Raw genomic sequence first — 13,128 nt, 5'->3', positions numbered from 1 at the left:
TCATTAAGGAAGGCATTATGCACATCCATTTGATACATAAGCCACTACTTTGAAGTTGCAAGGGTAATAATGGATCTAACTGTCACCATCTTAGCTACTAGTGAAAAGGTTTCACTATAGTCTAAGCCTTCATTTTGGCTACTAGCTTGGCCTTAAACCTTTCTATCTCCCCAGAAGCTTTATGCTTAATCTTGAATATCCAACTGCAGCCAATGGGCTTCTTTCCAGGAGGCAGATCCATAATACTCTAGGTGTGATTGTCTTCTAATGCTGTTATCTCAAGTTTCATGGCATCCACCCAATGGGGATCTTTGACTATCTCTAAGAATGATTGAGGTTCAACACATGCAGAATAAGCTGATAGAGCTTGACAGTAAGATGTAGATATATGTGAGTATGTCACATGAGCTAAGATTGGATAGGTGCATTTGGACCTTTTGGACTGAACTACATAGTCTTGCAACCAAAGAGGAGGTCTACTGGTTCTAGAGTACTTTCTGAGTTCTTGTGTACATAGAGAATCAACTACAGGAGCTTCACTTGTAGTTGGAATTTCAGTTATGTTTGGAAGATGTAAGTGATCAGACACTCTGTCATCTTCTGAGACTGCTGGAGAGGGTTGTGTCACATTGTGAGGAGCTATAGTGGAGGTAGCTGAGGTGTCAAGAGCAGAAGGAACAAACTCCAGGACAGGAAACAATAAATTGCTAACTTGTTTAATGTGCTTAAAGGGATAAATATCTTCTTGAAATGTAACATTCTTGTTGACTAGGAAGGTTTTTGAGGATATATCATAGAGGATATATCCCTTCTGAGTGGATGAATACCCATGAGAACTGTTGGTATTGCTCTAGGTGAAAACTTGTCATGCACTTTAGGACTGGATGCATAACACAAGCACCCAAAGACCCTTAAGTGTTGTACTGAAGGAGGATACAAATAAAGCATCTCAAAAGGAGTCTTGTACCCAATTACTTTAGAAGAAAGTCGATTAATAAGATAGATAGTTGTAGTGACATACTCACCCCAGAATCTTAGAGGAATAGAAGCTTGAAATCTAAGAGACCTTGCCATCTCTAGTATTGTTCTATGCTTTCTTTCCACAACTCTATTATGTTTTGGAGTGTACACACAAGAACTCTTATGCATGATCCCAAGAGTGGTTAACAAAGATGTAAATTCATAGCTAAAGAACTCACTTCCATTATCAGTTCTCAAGTATTTTACACCAGTAGAGAACAGATTTTTTGCTTTAACTAAGAAATCTCTCAACACTACTACAACTTCAGACTTGGAGTTAATAAGAAATATCCAAGTATATCTAGAGTAGTCATAAACTAAAGTGACAAAAAATCTCTTCCCACAAAAAATCTTTTCCCATTATAAGTTGGCACCCTGTACGGTTCCCAAATATCACAATGCACCAATTCAAACATAGACTTAGTAGTTGAATTACTCAGAGGAAAAGACAGTTCGATTGCTGAGTTAAGGGACACACAGAACAATGTACATGAGTACATGCCTTCACATCACTGATTATATAAAGCCTTTTTATAATATTTACAAGAGCATGGCCCAACCTCTTATGCCACAGATTACTAGATGAGTAGTAACTAGAACTATCAGTAGTACTAGAGCTAGAACTAGTCTCAGAACCAGAAGAAACACCAAATGTGTTGAGACATCTTCCAGCAGACTGTGTTGAGGAGTTCAGAAGCCCTTCTCCTTGTAGAATATACTGTCCATGATTCTCCTTACCAATCCCATTCACTTGACCAATGTAGAGATCCAGAAAAATACAGAAGTCGGGGAAAAAGGCAACAAAGTACTGAAACTCCTTGGTGAGTAACAAGTTGTACATAAAGTCTGGTATGTACATCACATTATATATAGTGTGATCTTTAAGGACATTAACTTCTCATTTATGAGTGACAGACACCATTTCTCCATTTGGTAAGTGAACTGTATTTTTATTTTCTTTGTTAATTGAACTGTGTGAATTAAGCATGTCAATTCTAGAGGTCATATGATTTGAAGCACCAGTGTCTATGATCCAGTTCTTATTGACAAATTTGGTCATTAATGTAATCAGAGTACCTATTGCAGCCAACCTACTAGATGATCCTGGGGCTTCCTCATTCCTCTTTGACAATAGTTGAAGAATTTGATGATACTGTTCTTTAGTAAAGAAAGCAGGAGTTAAATTAGACTGGGGAGGAGGTCCAAAGTTAGGAGTCTGTTGTTGTGGATTGGCAATTGGCTGATGTGGATAAACACAAGGGTATCCTCCTTCGTTCTGTTGATAGGAATCATTGGTTTGAGTGGGTGCACAATGTGGTTGAGTGTTCTTATATGTAGTATCCCCTACAGTAAATTCTACACCAGAGGAACCATTGGCATACATATCAGGGGTAGATGCAGGCCCTTTCCTTTTGGTCTTGAAGTCAGGTGGATACTCTATCAGTTTGTAGCAATTCTCCTAGGTATGTCCCTTGTAATGGCAGTATTCACATTGGACCTGACTTTTCTCAAACTTATAGTTACCACCTGAAGTTTCATTCCCTTTATTGCTATACAATGTTGTGCTTTGTATCCCTTCAGTAACTAGCATAGACTGCTGACAGGTTGCAAGATTTCTCTGACTTTCTTGATCAACAAGCAAGGAATATGCTTTGTTGATACTAGGCACATGAGACATCATCATAATTTGGCTTCTGGCTTGAGCATAGGTTTCATTCAAACCAACTAGAAACTGCAGTAATCTATGAGCTTCAAAATGCTGAGAATATTTCTTAGATTCAGGAGAAGGGCAACCAGGACAAGGCATGAGTGCATCAAATTCATCCCACAGATCTTTTAGTTTAGAAAATAAATCAACAATTGTCATGGTTCATTAGGTCAGAATATAAATTTCTCTATGAAGATATAGAACTCTAGAACCATTGACTTTATCAAATTTTTCCTTGAGATCCTCCCAAACCTTATGAGCATCAGAAGCATACAAATCACTACTCAATAGGCCTAATCTAACAGAGTTCATGATCCATGACAGAACAACAGCATTAACCTTTTTCCACTGATCATGTAATTCAAGTTCAAACCTTGTTTTAGGAAATCGATCATCAACAAAGCCTAATCTGCTCTTACCTAAAAGGCAAATCCTTATAGCACGACTCCATAGGGCATAATTGTCAAATCCAGTAAGTTTAAGAGATATCAATGTACTCCTTGGAGTGTCTTTTGGCTGTAAGAATAATGAATGATTGTGATCAATTGTTGGAAAACTCGTGGTACCAGTGCCCAGATTACCATTTCCTATGGTAGAAGGAGCAGGTAAACCACTTGAGGGACTAGACTAATCTCCAATTGCCATTTTCTAGTAGCAACAAAATCGCAGAACAACTGTAGTGAATAATTCTGAGAAATGTTCATTCAATTCACAAACCCTAGCTCCTTCTAGCTCAGATGAACTCTGAGACGATTCAACCAGAAATTGTTGAATCGAGGTTTCTAAGAAGACTGGAGCAAAATTGGAGCTGCGATGTAGATCTACGCCGATGGCTCTGATACCATGTTAGCTGCCATGGCTGTCAATGAGAGAGAGAGAGAGAGAGAAAGAGAGAGAGAGAAGAGAGAGAGAGAGAGAGAGAGAGAGAGAGAGAGAGAGAGAGAGAGAGAGTTCAGCCTAGAAAGAGAGAGAATTTGAGAAAGAGGAAGAACAGATCGAGAGAAATGAAAATGGAATTTGTCGATTTCTATTCCATGTGTACTGTGTAAATATACAGTAAATAACTACCATCTATCAACCTAACCATAACTAACTTCTAACTACCAAACCATACATTTAACAACCTAACTATACACTCTACGGTTAAGTCTACAAGCTAACAATGGTTAGTCATCAGCTTGTGTCTAGTTTAGCCAACAGTATCCGCACTCGATATATATACTTTATGGGCGCTCGTTCATGAAGAAGAAAAAGAAAAAGAAATGAAAAGTAATAAACAAAAACAAATCCGACAAAGTAAAAGCACAATCTTAGCAGAACTTCAATTATTAATGCTACAAAAAGCATTAGAATTACCTACGGAATGTTTCGTTTGTAAACTACCTATAATTTCTAAACATAGTTTCCATTGCTAATTTGTTTAATTCCGTCGTTATTCCGTTGTAATATTTCCGTAGCTAAGACCTTTCTTCACAAAGTCCGATCTAAAACTAGTCATTTTTGAAAGTATAATATAGCATGTTCTATGAGGATATTTATCTCCCTCATCTATTTTGAGTAACTCTTGATTCAGTTTCTCATGTCTCGCTGTGATACTTTTAATCTTTCAATTTTTCTTATTTATGATTTTTACTCTTAGGTGCATATAGTATCTCGTATTTATGCACAATTGGCATAAGAGGTGTACCCTCTTGGATGTGATATAAGCAACATATATATACTAATGCAAAAGATTGGTGATTGATTCTATAACTCGAACTCACAATCTATAAATTTCATTAATTTTTAGTACTGTAGTAATTTCTACTTAAGAAGACTTTTTCAAGATTTGATATAGCTTTTGAAGCTAAATTATAGTACTAACTTCTTCTTTTTTTGTGGCGAATTAGGTCACGTTCATACTTTTAATGCTTCTACATTCTAGTAATATCAACCAATTAATTATCATTTATCAACAGCGCACTAGCCTTCTCGTTCCTCCAACTTTCCTACGTTGACCCTTTTCTATCCCAAAAGATATATATGTTTTATTTTATTGATTGTGGGTTAAAGAGTTTCTCCAATTGAAGTGACAAATTTGAATAGAGATTATTTTATTTACAGAGTCGCCACTTGGAATTGATTTTTCGGCGTTCCAAGTCACCTTTTATTTGAATCCCTAATCAAAAGAAGGTTTAACTCTATTATTAATTGGTCTACGAAACCAAAGTCCGAGTAAGGAATTCTGTTGACCGGGGAGAAGGTGTAAGGCATTCCCCGAGTCCCGTGGTTCTAGCACGGTCGCTTTATTGACTTAAACTTGGCTTGAACTTATTTTGAATAAACTGTGTTTTATTTGGATTTTCATGTTTTACCTATCCACTTTTAATTATTAAAATTATTAAAGAAAAGATTTGAATAAAATTGTCCTAACCGCACCACGCAAACGAATGTGTGACCGAGATAAATTTTATTGATTTTGTCATAACCGCGCTACACAAGCGAATCCACAGTCATGACGAGGATTATTAGTACGTTGTTACTTTTGAAGAAAATTACTACATTCGAAGAAAATAATTTTGAAATTTATTAAAAGTTAACTATCGCGCTACGCAAACGAATCCGCGATTTTAGCAATGGATTTATTAAATTAAAAATTAACTAAAACTAACGAGTACGGTATGACATTATTGAATTAAATTATTGAATGTTAAACATCATATTACGCAAGCAATTCTATGAAGTTAAAATACGCCTACTAATTGCCTAGCGTCTAAATTAATTAAAAACGCTTCTTTTTTATGTATTACTTGTTCGACTGGAAAAAAATATTATTATTAAAAATAATTTCTCACTAATGCAAGACATTAAACCCGGGTAAGCTTATGTTAAACTTTCATGGTATTGGGCCACTTATTTTATTTAATAAAAGATAATTTATTGGTTTTAAATAAAATATCCATCTTACTTTCTATTGTCTTTGGGCCTACAAATTTTAGCTTATTTGGCCCATGTTGCTTAAGAGCCTTGATGACCAAGACAACACAAAATAATAAGTATTCTTCTAAGCCCAAATTGCTTCTTACATTGATGTCCAAACTAAAAATTATTTTTCATAAAAGAAACTTACATGCTAATTATTATCTTTTATCTTCTTAACCAACTATTTCTTAAAGACTAACATAATATTTCTACTCATCTACACCAACATGGCACTAATTAAACTACACCCATTAACAACATAAAAACCAGGATTAAATATAAAAACTACAAAAAACGGTAATACTTCAATGCTAAAGAGAAGAACTATATTAAGTATAACATTATGTTGACTATAATTCAAAGCATCAAAACATTTGAAGCTAGAAGTCTTTCTTAGATAATTATACATGAACCATGAAAGTAACTCACGGAAAAGAGCACAAACTAAACAAACATGCTTAAAAGTGGGGTCTTTATCTTTTCCTTAAACTAAGTAATCTTAACAGAATGTAATTTCAATCACATATATAAAGAAGAAAACGATAATTTAACTAATTTTTAACAATTTTACATGATGATAACACTAATATAACATTCATCTTGAAACAAAATCAGATCTAATATGTTCCGTCAACCAAACCGGGATCAAATCCTTCTTATTATCATCAAGAATATGCAATATAAGAATTTGAAAGTTACCTGATTTGTAGAATAATAAAATACAACAGTGCAGCAACAAAAAATTCAGTAACAAATACAGTAGAAACAGCAGCAACTCAAGTGTTAAGACAACCCAAAAAACTCAATAAAGATGCTTGAAACTGGTAGCTATCAACTTTACAAATTGCCTAATGGATCTTTTTATTTTTCTCAAAGTTTTTGCACTTAAATAATCCTCACAAAACTCTGAAATTCCAGCTTGTTATATATATTAAGCTGCTGATTTTTCTCAAAGATATATGTCTTTAAGCAACTCTCCAAGATGTGTCTCAGTGTAAGATAGAGTGTGTGTCCTCTTCAGTGAGTAAGGATAGCCCTTTAAATAGGCAAATAAATCAGATTTTTTGGACAGATTTTGGTTCACCAAAAGTCTGTTCAAAAGACTAACTTTGTGTGCTAAACATTGTTCAAAAGCTGTCAAAAAGTATTGTATTTGTCACCACACAATGACTTTTGAGATTTGCACTCCAAAATCTTTGCACAGTAAAAACAACCAAACTTATACTATTCCTTCTTTAATTTCAGCTTTTATCAACATAAAATTCAAATACTCAAATCCAGTAAAAATAAATTCACTAAGCACTTGAAACTTTTATCATAAACTATCATGACTAAGCGAATAGCTATTTCAAAACTAATGAATAACTAATTATCAGTGATTAATAACTATGAACGACTAAGCTAACATAGATTAAATACAACTAATAATAAAAATATAAATAATAATAATAATAATAATAATAAAAATAAAAAATAAAAAATCATAAATTATGCTAGACATAAACTAAATACAATACAATTAAAAAAATAGACAAAGAAAAACGAGAATATGGGTATACCAAACGAGGGCGTTCGGGGTGGTCGCCAGAATTTGGCCGGATTTTTAGTTACTAAATTTTCGGGATGGAATTGACATCAATAGGTAGGTCTTGACGAGCTCTATCCGTTGATGTAGGTATTGTGGCGTGGTAGTGGCCGGAACTTCAAGATTTTGGGCAAAAAGGTGGAGGCTAAAGCTTCCTAGATCTAAAATTCAAGGAGTTTGAGGGGGATTTTGAAGGATTTAGTTTGGAGATATGGAAAGAAGAGGTTGTGTAGATTACATGGTGTGAATTTGGGGGTGTTTGGAAGTTGGCCGCTGCCAGTGGGCGATTTCTGACGGCGGTGGCGGCGACGGAGAGAAGAGAGAGAGAGAGAGAGAGAATAGAGAAAGAGTTAGAGGGGAAATGAGGGAATTTTTTCAGATTTTTGAGGCTTTAAATACCTCTTGAGAGATCAAATATGGACCATTAGATCAAGGGGTGATCAATGGGTTAGATTTGATCTTGGGTCAATTAATGAAACGACGTAGTTTTGAGGCAAAACTACGTCGTTTAAGACCCTTTCAAGGGCAACCCCTTATCTTGCACTTTTGGCCACTTTCTCTTTCAAATTTGGCCCAATTTCTTCCTTAATCCTACTTATTAAACTAAATTTACACAAATAAATAAATTAATTAAGTAACTTATTCAAATGATCAATTAACTAGATTAATTCACCAATTGAAATAGTTAGTTAATTCCTAAAATGCACAAATAAAGAAAGAACTATTTTTTGGTATTTTTATGATAGGAAATATGCAATCAAAGACACAAAAATTGGGAAAAATAATTAAAGTAACATAATACTAATGACTTTAGGAGGTGTTAAAATAGTGTAAAAATTAGGTATTCACAGCTGCCCCTCTTTGCTCGAGAACATGAAGAGTTTTCGTGCAAAGAAAAGTGAATGTCATGGCTAATTGTTGCTCACATATCACTCTAATGAAAGCATTTTTGAAAAATGGTGACTGAACCTTTCTTCCGAGGTTGCCTATATATTCTTGTTTAGAGGAATCAGGTCAGTGTAGTTATGGGAAAATTTGGTAGCTGGGACTACCGGACACTAGATTTAAGACTGCTGTTGCTGCTTGCTTTCTGGGAAAATTTGGTAGCTGGGACTATCCGTTGTTGTTACTGTTACTTGTTGCTTACATCAAAAGAAAAAGAGAAGAGAACTACATATGTCTGCAAACTAAGAGTTACAAAATTCCTAATCTATGTGTCTTGTGGAGTCAAATCTTGATTCTTGACTCGCTCACTTGTGTTGGCCTTAGACTGGATCTTGATACTCTTTGAAGAAACGATTATGGCTTATTCTCGGTCTCTCGCCTTCCTGATTCAAAATTGAGAAGATGAATCTTGAGATGTTGGGTCGGTGACACATTATCAAAATTAACTCCAACTATCTTGTGATCGGAAGATTTCTTTCTTCTGATGAGAAACTGAAACCGCAAGCTTTAATCGTCACAATATGTGCTCTACGGCAGGGCCGCAAAGCCATCAAAGACAAACAAAACGAACAAAATTTTCTGCCCCAGTTTGGCACTGAGAAAATTTTACGAGTTATTGGGTAAAGCTGCAGATCGGCTTATTTTATTTGAAAGATGCAAAAATGAAACTAAAGGCTCCGAAAAGGATGTTCTTATCTTAGGTGTAAAATTGATATACCTTGGACTTAGGAGGTACGTGTCCCATGGGTAGCATTGGAATGACTATGAGATTGAAGGACTCGAACTAGGAATTACGTCTCCTTAGATTAATGACTCATATTAGGAAGTGCATCTCCTAATAGAATGAACACGGTTGACTCAAGCTAGGAAGTGCGTCTCCTACGAGTGAGGTTGAAGGACTTGGACTAGGAAGTGCATCTCCTAGGATTGGTGGTTTGGATTAGGAAGTGTGTCTCCAATGGAATGACTCAAGCTAAGAAGTGTGTCTCCTACGAGTGAGGTTGAAGGACTTGGACTGGGAAGTGCGTCTCCTAGGATTGGTAGTTTGGATTAGGAAATGCGTCTCCTATTGGAATGACTCAAACTAGGAAGTGTGTCTCCTACGAATGAGGTTGAAAGACTCGAACTAGGAAGTGCGTCTCCTAGGATTAATTGTTCAAATTAGGAAGTGTGTCTCCTACGAGTGAGGTCAAAAGACTCGGACTAGGAAGTGCGTCTCCTAGGATTAATGGTTCAGATTAGGAAGTGTGTCTCCTATTGGAATGACTCAAACTAGGAAGTGCGTCTCCTACGAGTGAGGTAAAAAAACTTGGACTAGGAAGTGCGTCTCCTAGGATTGGTGGTTTGGATTAGGAAGTGTGTCTCCAATTGGAATGACTCAAGCTAGGAAGTGCGTCTCCTACGAGTGAGGTTTAAGTACTTGGACTGGGAAGTGCGTCTCCAAGGATTGGTAGTTTGGATTAGGAAGTGTGTCTCCTATTGGACTGACTCAAACTAGGAAGTGCATCTCCTACGAGTGAGGTTGAAAGACTTGGAGGGAATGTAACCGGGGGTTGGCGTCCTGTATCACTGAGAAAGAATGTAACCAGGGGTTGGCGCCCTGTATCACTAAGAAAGAATATAACCAGGGGTTGGCGCCCTGTATCACTGAGAATGAATGTAACCGGGGGTTGGCGCCCTGTATCACTAACAAAGAATGTAACCAGGGGTTGGCGCCCTGTATCACTAAGGGGGAATATAATCAAGGGTTGGCGCCCAAACTAGGAAGTGCGTCTCCTACGAGTGAGGTTGAAAGACTTAGAGGGAATGTAACCAGGGGTTGGCGCCCTGTATCACTGAGAACGAATGTAACCAGGGGTTGGCGCCCTGTATCACTAACAAAGAATGTAACCAGGGGTTGGCGCCCTATATCACTAAGGGGGAATATAATCAAGGGTTGGCGCCCAAACTAAGAAGTGCGTCTCCTACGAGTGAGGTTGAAAGACTTGGAGGGAATGTAACCAGGGGTTAGCGCCCTGTATCACTGAGAATGAATATAACCAGGGGTTGGCGCCCTGTATCACTAACAAAGAATATAACAAGGGGTTGGCGCCCTGTATCACTAAGGAGGAATATAATCAAAGGTTGGCGCCCTGTATCAGTGAGAAAGAATGTAACCAGGGGTTGGCACCCTCTATTACTAAGAGAGAATATAACCAGGGATTGGCACCATTTATCGCTGAGAGAATGTAACCAAGGGATGGCGCCTTGTATCACTTATAGAGAAAGTAACCAAGGATAGGATACCTTGTATTAAAGTAGAACCTCATTAAGGATTAGTGTATGTTAGGTTAGAAAATACAACTAGCAATTGGTGTACCCTATACTGAACATGCGACTAGGGTATGGTGTGCCCTATATCAAAAAAAGGACCTCAACTAAGGACTGATGTACCTTATGCTGGAAAATGCAGTGGTTGATGATGTAATTATGGGCATGCCTAGAAAGAAGAAGTAGAGTCTTTGAAGAACTTACATTTGGTGACATTCGTACTTTGAGAACTTCATTTCTACGCTACTTTGTTTCCTGCTTCAAACAAAGAAAGATTTGTGAGTTTAACAGTGGTGGTCGGTTTGTGGCCTTGATGCCCTAAGTAGTTTGAATTTGCGGCTACCTTGCTGAAGAAGAACTGATTCTTTCAGTGCGATATCGAGTTGCTCGAATACTCTGTATTGCTTTCTGGAAATCTTGGCTTTCCATCGTTGCCCCCGACTATTTTCATACCGGAATATCTAAGGTGTTGTTGAACCTTGTCTATAAAGCAAGTCTTCACTTTGGAGGTTTTTTCCTTTAAAAATCAAACTTGATTATCTTGCACCCGATATCAGTTTGTGTCTATGGTGCTATCATCTTTGCCCATTAAGCAAGTCTTGCTTAGTGACCTTTTCGATTTCTTCGAAACACTTTGTTATGCCTATCACAGGACATCAAAGTTGGATTTGTGCCTTTGTCAATGTCGTGTATGCCCTACATCATTTGTTTTGCACTTCCGGGGAATGGTGACCAATTTTGTGGCCCTTTCTTTTTTGGCTTCTAAGCAAATAGACCAGCAAAGTTTTCTCTTTGGAACTTTCGTCTGTATGAAATCTCAGATCTTGTTTAATATCAACAACTTATTGTGCATGTTGCCTTCTGAATATGTCCTCTTTGATGTGCTAGAATAGAACTCGTTTTGTATAGTTAGAAAGCTGGTAACAGATTTTGCAATCATTTCTCTTTTGTTTTTACAAAAACTGACTCAAAATAATAATGCAAATGAATAAAATGACGCGATGTGAAAATGAGAAAGAATAGTATTTAACTGAAAATGCCACTTTACGAGGAGAGAAACATAGAATGGGCTCTTTTGAATATGGTAGCCAAACTTTAATGATCATGACATGCATTTTGGATTGAGCGGCCAAATCTATCCAGCCAATCTACCCTTTCTACTTGTTGTTCCCTTTCGTCTTTGAAGTTGGCCTCTTTGTGCCAATCATTTGCATAAAATCATAGCTCACCTTCGACCGGTAGTGCCCTAGAAGGTTTTCACCAATCGATCTCTCTCATTTATTTATCTCTACTTAACATCACCTTACAGTGCCCATGAGGGTTTTCACTAGTAAGACTCTCTCTTTTTTTTTCTTTTTTTCTTTTTTTGCTTTCTTGTGTGAGCAACTTGACATTGTTCTATGTCGTGTGACAACTGTTGCTTATTACATGCTTCACTTGGCATTCTTAGAGATTAATTGGGAGGTCTTTATTTGGATGGCTTTAGGATAGGGTTAGAAAGAAAGGGTTGTATGAAGGCTCAAAATAGACTCAAGATGATGGGATTGTATACTTACAACTCTTGGAATCGACTCTTCATAAAAACATAAAAAAAAAACTCCTGCCCCACTTTCAGATACTGGGGAATTTTTATTTTTGATTTGGTTGGACTGAACCCTAGGATAGAGCTGCCTACGTATCCTTTAAAGGAATCAAGTCAAACGTAGTTCAAACTAGCACGAAAGATTTCTTTGTTGTTTTTCTTTTCATTTTTCATTTTTTTCCTTTTCTTCTCTTTTTTTTAAATCAAATTGTCGTAGCTCCTATTTTCTGGTGGCATGGATATTCAATTTATTTTTTTGACTCTATGCTTGATTCCAAAAGAGGGAGGTTAAAGAAAAATAAAAACAAGCTCAAAAGGGGTGACAAAGGATATAAAATATTTGGGTAGCACAAAAAATGGCCTCCCAGCCTCAAGAATGCCAAACATACTATCTCTTCTCAGGCTCGGCAATGATAGACATGACTGTCTTCTTAGTTTTGCCAGTTGTACAGTTCCGTAGTCAATATCCTGTTCGCAACAAATGACCTTTGACAAATTGGAGCCACATTTTCTTGGTCTTTGCCTTGATGTGAAATGATACATTTCAGTACAAACCAATCCATTTTAAATTCCATGGAATGCACCTTCTTTGGAGATTTGGGTCATCTTTCCTGATATGATTAGATTATGGCAGGTCGTGGCCAAAGAGCCTTTCATCGATTAGTCCAACAAAACTCCAACCCATTCAAATATCCTTAAGCCGAATTTTCATGATAGATTGAGATGAAGATCTTTAATCTCTACGGATATAACTATTTTGGTTCCTCGTGAACTTGACACGAGCTTTTCATCAAAGTTTTTCAGCCTTTTCCTTATCTTCATAGTGCTTTTCCTCGATTTAATTCAAAACTGGACAGGCTTTCTAAAATCTAGCCGAAAACTCTGTATGCATGTCATGTCACTGAAATTGGCGTGAAAAGAACTATATATGCAAGAAGAATTAAACACAATGGATAAAATGACACAAAATGAAAAGTTGCATTTTATTGATTAAAGGATAGAGAGGTTTGATGACAT

General features: G+C 36.7%; 2 protein-coding genes across 2 annotated transcripts; both read right to left on the bottom strand.

The window, feature by feature from the left end:
- Nucleotides 1-247: 247 nt before the first annotated feature.
- LOC138908276 (uncharacterized) lies at nucleotides 248-2,887 on the bottom strand. Its single transcript, XM_070198934.1, has 4 exons — nucleotides 2,545-2,887; nucleotides 2,098-2,457; nucleotides 1,519-1,866; nucleotides 248-768 (listed from the first exon to the last, which is right to left on the bottom strand). Exons 1-4 carry the CDS (start codon nucleotides 2,885-2,887, stop codon nucleotides 248-250), a joined length of 1,572 nt encoding a protein of 523 aa, XP_070055035.1.
- A 6-nt stretch (nucleotides 2,888-2,893) lies between these two features.
- On the bottom strand, nucleotides 2,894-3,312 carry LOC104092391 (uncharacterized). The gene is made up of 2 exons (XM_070198933.1): nucleotides 3,295-3,312; nucleotides 2,894-3,244 (listed from the first exon to the last, which is right to left on the bottom strand). The coding sequence occupies exons 1-2, from the start codon at nucleotides 3,310-3,312 to the stop codon at nucleotides 2,894-2,896; spliced, it is 369 nt and encodes a 122-aa protein (XP_070055034.1).
- Nucleotides 3,313-13,128: the final 9,816 nt, after the last annotated feature.

Source organism: Nicotiana tomentosiformis, chromosome 3 (assembly GCF_000390325.3).
Source record: "Nicotiana tomentosiformis chromosome 3, ASM39032v3, whole genome shotgun sequence".
Taxonomy (NCBI): Eukaryota; Viridiplantae; Streptophyta; class Magnoliopsida; order Solanales; family Solanaceae; genus Nicotiana; species Nicotiana tomentosiformis.
The sequence above is the reverse complement of the archived record's forward strand: the minus strand, read 5'-3'. Positions and strand labels throughout refer to the sequence as shown.

Coding starts and splice junctions, on each gene's coding strand:
- LOC138908276 (XM_070198934.1), bottom strand. CDS start 2,887: ATGACAATTGTTGATTTATTTTCTAAACTAAAAGATCTGTGGGATGAA. Junction 2,458..2,544: donor AGGGAATGAAACTTCAGGTG/GTAACTATAAGT, acceptor ACAAACTGATAG/AGTATCCACCTGACTTCAAG. Junction 769..1,518: donor AATCAGTGATGTGAAGGCAT/GTACTCATGTAC, acceptor AAACCTTCCTAG/TCAACAAGAATGTTACATTT.